At 48.1% G+C, this 15,211-nt stretch overlaps 1 protein-coding gene across 1 annotated transcript in view; it reads right to left on the minus strand.

Moving 5' to 3' along the window:
* LOC104276103 (MAM domain-containing glycosylphosphatidylinositol anchor protein 1-like) overlaps positions 1-15,211 on the minus strand; it is a 52,368-nt gene that overhangs the window by 21,000 nt on the left and 16,157 nt on the right. Inside the window, exons 3-6 of the mRNA XM_009872272.1 lie at positions 10,614-10,791; positions 9,509-9,532; positions 2,090-2,242; positions 709-843 (exon numbers count right to left, since the gene is read on the minus strand). Coding sequence (XP_009870574.1) covers positions 709-843; positions 2,090-2,242; positions 9,509-9,532; positions 10,614-10,791 — 490 coding nt within the window. The remainder of the gene's footprint in view (positions 1-708; positions 844-2,089; positions 2,243-9,508; positions 9,533-10,613; positions 10,792-15,211) is intronic.

Consider the following 15,211-nt stretch of genomic DNA (forward strand, 5'->3'; position numbering starts at 1 on the left):
CCCTGATTTTTCAGTCAGGCTCCAGTCCAGCAGGTGATTAATAACCCAGCGTGCTGTGGGAAGAGTGCATCTATTATTCAAATTAATGAAATTATAATCAAGAGGTGACGAATTAGCAATTGCTCCTTGACTGGATATGGAAACTCATTAGTGTGCCAGGCGCTTCTGGGGTGCTCGCTGCACCAGCAGCTTACAGTTAGAAAGGAGTCAGGTAGAGCAGACAGCCCCTTGGCACAGCTGAGGGACGACACACCAAATATAGCTGCAGCCACCACAGAGCACCCCGGTCCCACAAAAGCTCACTGCCTCTGTCTCCTCTCTGATGGACAGGCTGTTCACCTGGTGTCCTGCTGCTTGGAGCAAGGAGGCTGTGGCCATGAATAGGGGAAATCTGTGCACAGTGATGTTTTTTCGTGGAGGGCAGGGAGCCGTATGCTAGAGGAGGATTAGAAGGGAAGGGATGATGGCTGACTCGGAGATACTACCCTGAGGATGGGCCACAACAGCTTCACAGCACGGCAGTGCTGAGGTGTGAGTAAGGGATAAGTATCTGAAAGTGGCAGCCCATCCTGGCACTTTGAGCATTGAAGAAGGACTCCCACCCTCCTGAATTGCTGGCTGCAGGCACAGCTGGTGGAACAAGAGGCTAGAGGTCTTCCCCAACAGCCTGCACTAGGCTGGGGTTACCCTTCCCTGGAGGATACTCACCGATGTGCTTCCCGTACATGTGGTAGTAGAAGGAGACACAGTAATACTTGGCAGTAATGTTGTAGAGGGGGCTGATGAGCCGGGCTTTGTCTCCCGTCACCCGGGGCCGAGATGCTTCGATGAACATGTAATAACCTACAGAATGAGAGGGAAAGGTGCGGAAAGGCAGCATGCACTGGGTCTCCCTTCCTGAGAGCCATGGGATGCCAGAGACTGGGAGACCACTCCTCCTCTAATGTGGCCTCACTTTTCCCATCTGCTCTGCACCCACTGTGATCCTGGCTGGAGGCACCTGCAGGACGCCTGCCATGCCTCCCCTGCCTCTGCAGTATTTAGGGGAGAGCAGGAGGGAGGTGCACCAGCAGACCTGCTGTGAGCTCATGCAGCAAGGGATTCCCTGAGCATGCACACACACATCTGCCTGGGTGCAAAATAAGCCTTTCTCCGGCAGCACGAGGACCCACAGTGCTGATGGCACTGTGTAAGGAGAAAAAACAGAAAAACCATCCCAGCCTAAGTTCTCTGCTTCAAGGTGAAGGAGAGAGGATTTGGTATATCTGGGCCAAATAATATTGTTGTCTAAAGAGAAAAATAGCAACGTAGTTGTTAACAACCCAAGGAGGAACAGATTAGCTATTTAACTTGTTGGCATAGTTTTTGCTGCTCGATCAGACTGGTGTACTGAACGCTAATGGGAAAAGTCATTTCCTTAGCTGGCCATTGGATGTTTCCCATTTTTTTCTGAGTTCAAAGATTTGTGCTTGCATACAAATTTACTTTCCTCATTACAGAAAGAGGAAAGTAATACCCAGCTAAAAATACCCAGCTAAAATGGGAGAATGTACTTCATGCACAGCTAGCGTGAGCAATACACAACACCAGTCTCCTCCATCTAGAGCTGAAGCACTTGCCCCACCTCACAGGCATCTCCTGCCTGGTCTCTCATGCTCCTGTTTGGTACTAAGAAGATCTGTTTACCTCCATGAGACCTTCTTTGAAGAAACAGCTGGCTAAAAACTGCAGGGTCATTTCTAGGTGTTAGAGATGTTATCCTACTTGTTTATCTTTTTATTTTTTTACTTCAAAACAAGCATCAAATGGGACAAGGGCATTAGGCAGCATGCAATTAGTTGGTAACGAGAACTAATGCTCACAGTATTCCCTTAAACAAAGTCGTGGGTGTTTTAATTGTGTGTTTAATGCCAATCAGTAAGATGCAAATTAACTGCCTGCTCCCTGCACCCCATGTGGAGGAGAAGCATTGCTGTGTGGAAAGCAGATCAGCCTTCCCTCAGCTCCCAGAGCTATAGGACTCCTGACAAGTGCCAGAATGCATCTTGCCTCTAGGGCCAAGCCAAAAGAAACCCAGTAGTGTGCCTACCCTCCGGCGTACCGCTGATGTCCGTGGGGGGGCCTGTGTTGACGGTGCGCTTGGGGTTCTGGGTCAGGGCGTTCTGTCGGGTCCAGTCAAAGTTGTCCATCTTGTCCTGCATGAAGCCACAGATCTTCTCGTCCTCAAAGCGGCAAGTGTTATCTGTGGGGAAGGGAAGGGGGTGTTGAGCTGCCACTCTGAGGATGAGAACCTCCTCCCCAAGGCTGCCTGGGTGCTCGCAGCAAGTCTCGCACCACTGCTGTGTCACCACAGAGGCTCTGCAACAAGCCAGCGACAGATGGGCAGCCCACGACCTGAGGAGAAGGCTGAAAAGGAATATATCTGTGATTAGTATGATTATGGATGGGTTAATCCAGGTTGATGGATGTGATGGTCCGACAAAATGGAAGAAGGCTATTAGGGCTAAAGAGAAAGAGAGATTCTGCTGGGAGATCCGAGGGGGCAAATGTAGGAGAAGTGAAAAAAGAGCACTGAAAGCAAACAGGTCACAGGGGCTTTCAAACCAGAACAACTTGATGGTAGAATAATTTCCCCAGGAGAGAGGAAAAGCACCAGCATATGACCCCCCTTTGGGCTATGTATTAAACTAAACTGGCACACACGAAAAAAATTGGCTGTGGAGAAGAGGTCAGCTCAGTGCTACAAATGTGTCATTTATCTAGAGTACATCCAATTTATACCAGCTAAAAGGCACATTTGGTATTGCAGCTTATGCTGGTTCCCCTAACAAAATAAGTCACGTAGGTAGAAGATCTTTATGTAGGATCAAACACATGTGCAATAGGGTTCAGTTTTATTACTACCACAAGCCAGTCACACCCTACAGCAATATTGCAAGACAACTGAAAAATCCTGTGCGTAGACATAACCCAATACAGACTTGCAAGAGATTGGAATGAATCGGACTTGGCCGGGCTGAAGATGGTAACCTTTGTGGTAGAAAGGTAGTTCCTGAGCCACAAAAACAAAGACCAAGAACCAGCTTTGCACTGCTGACACAGCAGGAGAGGGATGGAGGAAATCATAGATAAAGAATGAGAAAACAGGTCTAAGACTCAATGTAAAAATTGCTTCATGTTCTGAAAGGTTCCTGGGCAGAAACCAGAGCTGGAAAATGGGCTGATGGTGGGATCTCAGACCTTGTGAGAGGCACAGACACCGTAAGCACAGATCGCTTTACCTCCTGCCTTTTATACAAGAGCAAGGAGGTTGTGCTACAACACTGAAAGTCGAAGTACATACAGAATACATACAGAAAGGAAAACAAAGCTCTTGCTAAGAGCTTGTTGGGATGTGCTGGAAACATCATCCACAGCATGCTGATGCAAGTCTCAACTTTTTGGGATTTATCCCCTACACTGTTCCTGTTATCATGCCCAGATGAAGAGGAGCCCAAATGCCTATTTGGGGTCCTGCATTCCTGTATCCTAAGTGGTAGTTTGCTCTGGTTCCTGGGCAGAAGGGTCTCTGTCCTAGCACGGGTGACTCAGGCAGGACATGCAGGGCAGAAGAGGGTCAGCAGCCTATGGGTTGGGTGCCAACGAAAGGATGGGCAAAGGAAAAATTTCTGCAATGCTAGGGCCAAAAGCTCCAGACGTGGTATGTGGGGATGGCAGAGGAGCTTCACATACCTCCAATGTACACCAAAAAGGAGCTTCACATACCTCCAATGTACACCAGAAACTGCCAACTTGTACCAAAGAGGAAAGACTACCCATGAAATGAACAGCATCTTGACTCTGAGATGCTGCACCCCCTGGTTCCTACCCTGCAGCTAAGGCCCTCCCATTTGGAAATTAAAACAGCCATCATCCAAAGAGGCATCAAAAGCCTGCACACCTCTATGGTAGGGAAATGGAAAGGTTAGGAAATTCTTGCCTGTCTCTCTTCACCATCCCACCAAAGCAGCGAGTAAAGAGCAGGCAGCCTCCTGCTGTGGCCCACAAAAACGTCTTCACCACCACCGGCTGGGCACTGTGCTGCAAGCCAAGGGCTTGGCTCACAGACCGGGGCAGCTGGGTTTTCTGTAAGCTCGGTGGGAAACACTGCTCCTGAGAGCTGAGCACAGCCTTTGGGAGCTCTGCTGGGCTGGCCACTTAACTGCTGACTAACCTCTGGCTAAGCACTTTCTGTTCAATCCGTTCATTTTTAATTAGCATCCTAATCCAAATTAGCCACCGCTCCACAGTGTTGAGCATAGGGGAGCACGTGGCTGCTGGAGTGGTAAGAGGGAAGAGTGGGGAGCAGACGACCAGGCAGATGCCTGCAGGGTCTGCAGCAGGGCAGCTACATTGAGTATGGAGAGGAGCTCCTTCATCCCCAGCACAAGGAGATGGAGGGGGAAAAGGGTGAGAACACAGCTTCTCAGGGTCCTTCCCCAGCACTCCTGGCTGAGAGAAAGGAGTTAATGGCTGTAGCAGACCCCCACTGGTCCTCAGAGGAGTGGCTGGAACTCACAAGCTTTCTGGTATTGCTGGGTTGGTCTAACATCCTGACTTCTCTCCATGAGACTGAAGGCACACATTTGTGTGGCTGTGGCTCGTGGGTTGCCAACTGTGGCTAGAAGACAAGTTTTCTCTTACAACAGCATCATCTCACAAAACAGGATCCACTACAACTGTCTTTTTACAATCAAAGGCACTGTGATGGTTTGCATCTCTGACCTTCTTGTGCATGTGGACCTTCAGAGGAGAAAGGTGACAGCTTTCTCCAGCACAAAATTCGCTTAACAGGGAGTAGTATCAGGTGGAACTAAAAGCGGTAGCACAGGAGTCAGCCAGGTAATGGATTGGAAGGGAGCAAACCCACGAAGGACGAGGCACAGAAACCAAAGGAGATGCAGACTGAGAAGAAAGACCAAGCCCAGGTGGAGATCAGAGAGCTGTACAAGACAAGAGGACTGAGGATAGTATTCCCAGCTTAGCACCAAGGCCTGACGTGCCAGCTGATGGACTACTGGGCCTCATTTGCAAGAAGCCTCACAGGCTCATGAGATGAGACTATTCCGAGAAGAAGACTTGGAAGCTTGAAGAGAACTCTTTTAATGTCAAAACAAGGTGCTGACTCCATCTTCTCCTCTTACTCAGATGCAGCTCCTTCTAGAAGGCAACACTTCTGGCAGAGAGCATAAAACAAAGAAGGGTCTTCTTTATCACAGATACCACAATGTGGTCAAGCTCAAGTGCAACACCATTTGCTGTGCAGGACTTTATAATTACAGCATGTTGCCTCTGCTTAACTTGGGATCTCAAGGTATTTTGGAACAACTAATGAACAAGGCTTTTAACATCTCTGTGAGGTAGCAATGCCTCTTTCTCTGTGTCTTCTGCATTACGTGTGGAGAAACAGAGGCACAAAAGTATCGAGAGACACATTTAAGGTCACAGCAGGCAGTGCCGAAGCTGGAAGCCGTACCCAAGTTCTCTGACTCCCGGTCATTTGGTTTAAAACAAGCTACAGGAAGCAAAGATCTGATGTTTCTTTGAGTCAGAAGTGGAGGTGCCCAGAATAACTAGGAGATGTTCGGTGTGGTTTGGGACACTGCCAGCACATGACCTCTGTATGGTTAACAGCAAGGCTCACAGGGAGAAACCTGGCAGATCCAACCTAAAAGAAAACCTTTAAATGACCTGCTGTGTCTCAGAGGACACAGCGGTGGTCTAACTGTTGACCTCGGCTGTGTGAAACAAATCTTGCAGACTCACACCATCTGCCAGGGATCCTGGCTCAGCACCGTGGTGCAAAGGAAGCTTCCTGTTTAAAAATTGAACAGTGGATTTAAATATTGAACAGAGAAGTTGTTCCCTGGATTGTTAGAGGTAAGGTGGAGGTGGCAGGGGAGCTGGTTCCTCAAAGGCTGGAGTTAGCACTGTCTTCACCAAACAGATTTCCTTGGCAGTCTTTGCAGTGGCAGCAGCTCAAAGCGCGGAGATGTTTGCTCCCGGTTACAGACACCTCCCTGCATCCCCACGGGAGAGACCCTCTGCCGGGGCTATTAGCATTTCTTGCTGCTTTGCCTTCTTGAGAAATATAATGGAGGTTTTCATTTCAAGTCCTTAGGGGGAAGCCATCCCTGCTCCTGAAACTCTGGCTACCAGCGGAATCCAAAAAAATAACAATCTTATTCTAGCTGCAGACTATGGGTGAATAGCAGATGGCACGCACTTGAATAAAATTGCCGTCGTCATTTAGCTGTGATCTGATGACTGAAACAGGCTTGCAGCATAAGGGACCATGCTCCAAGCTTCAGTTCTGCTGCAGACCCGCTGCATGACCCACAGGCTATCACCTTCTCTCTAGAGATCGGTTTCCCTATCTAGAAGATGAAGACAATGAAAATTGTATTGCGACCTCTACGTTTGTTGGGATCTAAGAAACAACATTTAACAGCCTTTTCCCTGCGAAGTTTCTAAAGCATTTATAACCACTAATGGAAGAAAACTTCAGAATACTGTAACTGGTTGGGTCACACTGGATTGCCCCTTGCTTTAATATCACCATCCGCGACAAGGGGATAATATAGCCCAAATAATCCCATTGCCATAATGACACCTGGAATTGGTGGCAGTCACCTTTCGTGTCACACACATTCCAGAGAGATAAGCATTGACTTGAGGGAACTGACCCTAAACACCAGGCTCACATCTCATTCCTACTATGTTCCTACTGGGGCAAGACGCTCAAATTCCTCTAGATTGTGAGGTGTTACCAGAGGCAGGACACACAAGCACTGGACAGTAAGAAATGAGGCAAGGTAATCTACAAAACAAGGTAATCCACAAAACACAGCATCTGGTACCAATCATCACCCACTGTACTTGTCCATGATCCCAAAACATTTTAGCACCTCATGTGGACAGAATGTAGATACATGAGAAATAGTTTTGCAAGACACACTGACCAAGGGAAAAAACAAAAAAAAAAGCTATCCCATATTTGTCACTTAATGCCCTCATCACCAAGGTTGCAGGGTTACATCTGTGAGAACTAGGGAAATCATCCACTGCTGCTGAGCTGGAAGACTTTGCAGGGCAGCACTGCAGGGTTTGGGTTCAAAAGTGAGGGCTATATATCTAAACGAAATTACAGGGGAGAGGTAAGAAGGACAGAGAGTATTTCCCAGCACTGGAATTTAGTCATAACACTACAATTACCACTTTTTCTAAGAGATCTTTAAGGTAATACTGTAGAATTAAGATAAGTTTAAAACAATTCTGTTGTTTTTAACATAAAGTCTGGATTTTAGAACCAGTTTAACTGATTTTTAAGAGTTATGGTCAGTATTACTGCTAACCTCTAAGATTTGAAATCCTCCATGTCTTTTGTTCACTTCCTCTGCTTTTACTTTCCTTTTGCTTTATAAGACCAGTACCTGGCTCTGTAACCGTGCCACATGCATGCCTGCCCCAATGTCATTAACATCTTATTAGGCTGAGAGAGAAAATGCATGAAGAAATAATTGTATTAAGTGACTCTCAGAGTTTGTAAATTAATCACAATTGTGCATGCCCTTGGATCAGGCTGCCAGAGGCATTAATCATCTAATCTTTGCCTTTCACTTGAGAGCTCTCAACGTTTGTTCCCAGAATTTGGCTGGGCAGCCTCGTATGAGGATACTTTTACAATCCTGTTCCAACTCTTTTCCCTGGGGGTGGTAGTAGCAGTGGAAGTGCTAAAAGAAGAGATACTAGCAGGAATTTCCCTGTTACTGGGATGAGAATCTGGGAACTGAGCTGTGCCCCAAAGCACTTCTGGGCTTGCATTTCTCTGGCAGCAGGTCTGGAAGGAAGGGACATCCCTGAAAGCGTGGTGGGTGCAACCTCAGGCAGGCAACCTCAGGGTGTGAACTCATGGGCAAGACCCTGAGGACTGGCCCATGGGTCCCAATACCTACCACAGGCTGGGTAACTTGTATCAAGGAGAAACCCCAAGTGTCGTGTTTACTGCAGGAAAGTACGAGCGTGTCTGGGTTATCCTCCAGCACAGGCAAATTTCATGCAGTTTTTCCGGTTTCAGTCAAGGTGACAAAGTAATCCCAATGAGCTGTCTGAAGGCTCAGTTTCCAAAGTCCCCAAGAGATTGACACAATTAGGACTGAAGTTGCTCTGGCTTTACCGGTGATTTATATAGTGTAAAAGCAAGTGGCAGAAGGCCAGATTTTGTCCCTTCCACCTGTGGGCTGGGTTGTTTGCCTCCTCCAGCGACTACTGAGGGACATATTCTGGAGTAGATCCCTGGCAATACGCTCAGTGTTTCCCAGCAAGTCTGCTGTAAAGGATGTTTAAAGAGGATTAGAAAGTGGGGAAAAAAAGCAACAGGAATCACGAATTAGAGGCACAAAATGCCTCTGATGCTGTAAGTAGCCCCTGCTCTCAGGCAGAGCGTGGTTCATCAAACCACCCTCAGAGTGTGAACCTGCAAGAGTGAACGACTCATGTCTGCCTTAACAAGACAACCTCATATCCTGATTCGTGGCTGCCATTGCCTAATCCTGTCTTCTCCTTCTCACCACTACCCTGCAGTGCCTACAGATGCACAGAGTCATATACAAAAAGACTGAATGCTGGCTCAGCAGCTGGAAACAGGGAGAAAGAAACAGCTACATGGAACTACCTGCTCTCCATAGACCACCATCAAGCAGTCTGTCCATCTCTGCCCTAGAGCTCTATCTGTGCTTATATCCAACAATCAAAGCAAAAAGACTTTGTTTTATTCATAGAAGATCACTCCGCTGCTACTTACAGCATGCTCGAAATCCTCTTTTATGCTCAATAGGCACTATCATGTTCTTGTTAAAGACTGTTGTTCTGAGACATTGTGTATTCTGCTCTCAAAATCAATGGGAACTCTGGGGGCTCAATAAAGATAGGCCTGCATCTTGTCAGGAATGACCAGAAGGTAAATAAGGAAGTAAACTGATGATGCTGGAGGGCAAGAAGAAAGGGATTGTGCTCAAGGAGTGTGCAAGAGGAACCAGATCTGAGCTGGAGATTGCTCCATACCAGCCTGCAGAGATGTCAAGCTGTATATTTCCTGGTCAGCAGAGGATGGGGGATATATACATTCCTTCAACACAGATATTTGGGGGAACATTTAACGACTTGCTTACTGGATGTAGATTGCTAATGTTAGGCAGAGGGTGGGTTCGAGATCACAGCCTATCCAGTCACAGAGGTATCAGGTGTGAATGGGAGGCATATCTCTGTATGTCTCCTGGCAATAATTTGAGGTACAACAAATGACATTACTTGCTGGAAGCACTAGTGTATGCAATTTCATCTTATTTGGGGGAAGAAGATTTGTCAATGTCAGCTGTGTATTCCAGCTCTTTGACTTGCCTGGTCTGCTGCCACATTTGACTAACATGCATTACATTTGAAATATAAATACAGAAGTCTTGTTGCTTACCTGTTGGGTTGGGATAGTTGATTGCTGGAAGAGGAAACAGAAAAATAAGTCAGAACATCTAGTACTCCCTTTAATTGCAAATCGCAATCAAAGTCTGAAAATAAAGCAAACACATCAAGAAAAGTCATAGATGCACAAATCTCCTAGCAGCATCCCCACAAAACAGCAGTGCCTGGTGTCTGCCTTGGTGATGGAACAAAATGCTGACTCTGATCCAAGCAGCAAAAGACCTTAAGGGAATCCCACCTAAGTGGTGATCTTGGCTTTACACAGGGGAACTCTTCTGTCAACCCTAGTGGTTTCTTTCTGAAGCACTCACTGGGACAGCACCCACTTAGACAGCAAAGCTTGGTATCTAAGAGGGACATCAAAACAGCTTGAGACACTCGGAAGTTTGAGACAACAGGTATGCTGTGAGGACACTAGACACATTGTCACTTCACAGGACTAGAGAGTTGTGAGAAACCATGCAAACATATGAGGAGGGGGATCTGTACTTTCTGCAGAAACATGAGGTCCAAACACCTGATGGGACTAAAGAAATAATAGGGTTGTGGGAACGGGGAGAGTTGCGAGCTGTTGGGATGCTGGGGAGAGAAGCACAGTCAATGCATGTCAAAGGGAAAAGCTGGGATACAGCGTACTGGACAGGGCTACAGGTTTACTAGTGACTAGTTAGGAAAGAAACTGCGTTCAGCTCTGGGAAGAAGTGAAGCTCCCTGAAATTCTCCTACTTTTAGGGGCATATGGCTAACACACATTGTCCAGTAGCTGTCCTCTGAAATACACCACTGTACCACGGGAAGCTGCAGCATAGTCTGACAGCAAACTGGGGTTTTGGGGCTCTCCTGCCCAGAGAGCAGAGAGCACAAGTCAGAGCTGCTCAGTGCAGTGCAGACTGGCCTTTAGATGTCTCTATCTAGTGTTCTGCATTGATGGCAACAGCCAAAATGTGGCCAAATGTGACAGCACCATGCCATCAAAACTTTGCAGAGCAGAGACATCTACCCAAGGGTCACAGAAGACAACATCTATGCATGCCCATATCCCTAGGCCTGAGGCTCGGACCTGCTCTCGTAGCCAGGACCGAGGAGGAGACACCTACGTTCCATGTACCGGATGATGCGGGCAGCCATATCTCCAGCCCCAAAGCTGGTGATGGGCGTCAGGCGAACTTCGTAGCTCTGAGGCACTTTCAGGTTGGGCAAGATGTGCTCCAGCAACAGGCCTTTCTCCATTTTATGCACAGGAATGAAGTTTTGGATGGTGTTTCTCTGAGCCAGCTGCATAGAAAAAGAACCCACACTGTTACAAAAATCCTGAAACTGGCAACCTGAGGGGTCCTGTTCACTATCTAACACCCTATTCCTCCTCTTCCTATACAGACAAGTACACCTTGTTTATCAATGAGATCTTCATCCAGAATTGATTCAGAAATTCTGGCACAGAACAGTGATCAGGAGCCTGAGAGCTTTCCTGGAAGCGAAGCCTTGGGGTCCTCTTGACTGAGAGGACAATTCGAACTTCAGGTCCTCAAGCATCTCTGTGTTGAAACCAATGACTCTAAGAAGGGAGGAATGAACCCAACTCACTTCCATGAGCACACCACGATCCTGTGTACACACAGCACAATGTTTTGCCAAGATACCTTTCAGTCTACAACCACTGCTGCAGAATTAATTCATTCGCTGCCCAGACCTCACGGCATTTCATTTCATTTCATGCCTCGATAGGACCTGTGTACTGCCATGCTTCCTCAGCACCCTTCCACAGGATCCACCCCCTGGATGCTAGCCCACACTGCCTTTGCAGCCCAGAACAAAGGTGCTAGTTCAAATCAGTGCTCCTCTGGAGTCACTCATAGGCTCCCTCTTTCTCTGACACCCATTGAGGAAGGAGCTGAACCATGCTAGCTGAACCATACCAGCTGAACACTGTTTAGTTTGCTAAGGCAGCAGGGATGTTTCAAGAAAACAGTGGGGAAAATATCGTTGTCAAAATCACCACCACTAAAAATGACGAATTACGTGTCAGTGAAACTTCCCTGCCGCAGTCATGCTTGCTTGGCAAGGGAAGGACAAGAACAAGGATTGCATTGTGAAGATACAATTTCCTGCCTGGAACCTTGTGGCAAGATGTGTTATTGGGGATGCTGGTCCTGGTAAAATGACCTTTGGCAGGGCTCTCCATGGCCCAGTGTTCGCTGCCCCAGACACTAAGCCTTCCCCTGCCTCTGATATATCCTCTAGGCTGACAGGTTTCGTTGCAAAGGCAATTCTCCTGACAGGCAGGCTCAGTGTTTGTCATTAACTCTGAAGTAACAGAATTACTGCAATACAGATGCAGCGAGGAAGGTTTAGAGCAAATCTGTCAGTGTGCTGGATGTGGGGCAGGAAGACAGAGTGAGGGCATGGCAGGAGTGAGGCAGGGCAGGGCAGCAATATAGACGTGGCACTTGGTAAAAACAAGCACGCTCAATCCCTCCTCTGCCTGCCTCCAGCCCTAAGATATATAACTCTACAGGCAAACTCAGAAGGAATGGTTGCCACTGGAGAGCTTCCCATGCAAGAGTCCTGCTCATTTCCGACGTGGCCAGGACAAAATGACCCACCTCCTCACCCGACTGGAGATCTGTTCTGCCCATGGTTTGGACAACAGTCCCAAGCAAAGGGGTAGGGCTGGAACAGATTCTGCCACAGTGCTGTGTCAGGGCAGGGACTGGCCCCTGGGAACCAGTGGCTGCATTGTGGTTTTTACAGTGAACAACAACGTTGTAAATACCTTGTGGATTGTACCTAAAAGAGACCTTTGTACTTAAACAGATCAGGGTGCAAGTTGCTTGAGGAACTGCTTTCTGTATCCTCCTCTTCCTCACTGGAGCAAGACGGGTCAGAGATCTGGGAACTGCTCTTCCCCCAGCTCGGTGCACTCGTGTGAGGAACGTGGGAGCCTTCCCAGTGGGCAGGACCCACGCAACGCCTCTGGGAACCAAGCATGAACTTGGCATCAGGATGCTGCCAGGATCCAATCGTATCAACAACGCCCGCCTGCGCACACGCAAGCTGGATGCTGATCCAACTGGCATGCTCGTCGCTCAGCCTCCCATCTGCCAGCCCTCCGCACCACCGCTCTGCCAAGCGAGAGCGGGCCTGGATCCCAATGGCAGCGATCTCACCTGGGATCGTTAGCACCAGACCTCCAATTATTTGGGAGGAGAGCAGGGGGTCACAGGCCAGAAGCAGGAGGCTGGAGCCTTGTAGCTCCTGGCACCGGGCTTTTTGGGGAGCGGAGCCTGACTCGGGGCACGGGGGCAGCTGGTGGCAGCTCCTCCCCACAGGCTGCTGTGAGCCAGGGAGCTGGGAAGGCAGCCAGTAAATAGGAGGAGGTCAGCAGCCATTTCCCTTGTCTAGACATAACCTTTAGAAGAGAAACAAAATGGAAGGTCGGAAAGAAGCCTGAGGGCGAGATTCAGACAGTGCAAATTCCACTTCAGCTGGGAATTACGTGGAATTTGGGTATCTAAAGCCTCTGGGAGCAATGTCAAATCACTTACTCCCTCACATCACCTAATCCAGGACAAACTGAGAAATCAGCCTCTAGTCTGGACTGCAAAGCTCAAGATCCCCCAGTTGAGTCTGTCCTAAGGGGCAAGTGGGTTTAGCCAAATAAATATCTGGCTGCCACCCAGGTTTGGCTGTGAAATGGAAATTGATGAAGGCATATATATCCCCACGGATCACAACTGCCCTGCTTCCCAGAAGAAACCTGGATCACCAGGTAATGGGAAAGGCACAGCCAGGGCCTGGCACATACCTCCTTTTGGAGCACAGGGGAAAAGTTTTGTGAGGGTCTTTTTTCCTCCACCAAATACTTTGGACCCAGTTCTTCTGTCTGTCTCTATTCAATCTTCAACTTCGACAGACACAGCCACTGGCTGCCAGCAAGGATGCATTCTGCACAGCCTTCCTACAGTCCCTACAGTCCTAGTATCCCAACAGAACTGGCCTGGGATGTCTTCGAAAAGAAAGGGAAGATATTTGGCCCATGCTGCAGCTGTCAGGAGAAAGGGCAAGATGCACTGCCAGCACAGTTTAATGGGCATTAAATCAGCGCAAGGCAGAAAAGGGGATAGCTTCAGCCAGCCGCTTGCTCTGTGCACACAGATCAGGTTCAGGCTTGCAGTCAGTACACAGGTCCAGCAGACAGAGACATTAAGGCCAAGGTCTGGCTCTGCCTCCCTTCCGAAACATCCTTTGCCTCCCTGATTGCCAGCAGCAGGTCTGTGCAGAGCTGCATGCATCACTCCAGGAAGAACCTGTTTTTCATCCTTTTCTTCAATTTCCCACTGCTGCCCTCGTTCTTCTGCTCTGTTCGCGCTCTTCTCCCCTGCTACCCTGATATCTTTGTCCCTTCACCCCCTCCTCACCCTCCTTCCTCCTTCTGATCACGCTGGCCCAGTGCTCCAGTTTAATATTGCTGCGGTGCAGTTAATAAAGCAGAGACAGGCACAGAGGACAGTGAAACACTGGCCACCTTATTAGAGATGCTGAAGCCTCAGTGGAGGATCTCACGCAACAAGCTCATTCATCACCGGGCTCGGGATGCTGCCAGTGGGGCCAGAACAAGAGCACAGCGCAATGCAGAGCCTCATCTCTGCCTTCACCTCCTTTCATTTCCAATAATCAGAGGAAGGGGATGGATTGTGAAAAAAACAAACTCAGAGCTTCTGCCAGCTGACTGTGAATAACACGCAACCTGCAGAGGGAAGAATGTTCCTGCACAACGGGTTCACTAAAAACACCTTACAAAGGGCAAAATCGACCTTATATGCCACATATGTATTCACATGCACAGTGTGCAACCTGTCCCCCTCCCCTGTCACTTGTAAGCAGTATTAGCAAGCTCATACGTATTTTACCACCAAGCCTCTTGGAGGTGCAAACCTCCTCATTCCTTACCATCACGCTCTGTTTGTAGGTATTGTCTGCCCAGCTGCCCACCTTATCACTTCTGCTGGCTCATGATACTTTGAGAGTGCTCGTCCCACTGTGGTCAGCTGAGATGGCTCATGGTTCAGGAACAAAAACCAAGAATCGTGGAGGAAAAAGCAGGATGCCATACCTCCCCTGCCCCCTGAATCTATCCCAGCCAAGACACTGTCACAGCAGAGGGGCCCAAAGTATGACACTGTCACATCTATGTTTTCTGTTTATATATGTTATTAGAGGAAAAAAGGATGTTGTTTTCAGACTGAATGATATTTAAGCCAGGTACATATTTAACAACCATAATAAATCCAGAGGATATTACTAAACACATCTGTTGCAGTCCTGCTCAACAAACAGCACCACAGATTCACAGGATCAGGATAACCTACCTGTGGATCTTATGACCAGCTGCACATTAAGTAGCTGTGCATGCCTGTTTGAGGGATAAATTAGAAAGAAAAATCTATTTCATCACCAAGCTCCACGGAATTGTTGCAAACATCAGCTAGAAAAACACACATTAGAATCATGCAGATTCCCCAACAAGCCAACTGGAGCACAGGACCTGCTCTGCAGGCATCGAGCTTCCCAAGCATTGCTATTCACTCCTGCCACTCTCTCCTTACTCATCCTGCTTCTTCAGCAACTTCTCACCTCAGGGCATGAGCACTAGCTCTGCTTTCTGCTATCTCCAAATCCTTCCTGTACACACACT

Source organism: Apaloderma vittatum, unplaced genomic scaffold (genome assembly GCF_000703405.1).
Source record: "Apaloderma vittatum isolate BGI_N311 unplaced genomic scaffold, ASM70340v1 scaffold26456, whole genome shotgun sequence".
Lineage (NCBI taxonomy): Eukaryota > Metazoa > Chordata > Aves > Trogoniformes > Trogonidae > Apaloderma > Apaloderma vittatum.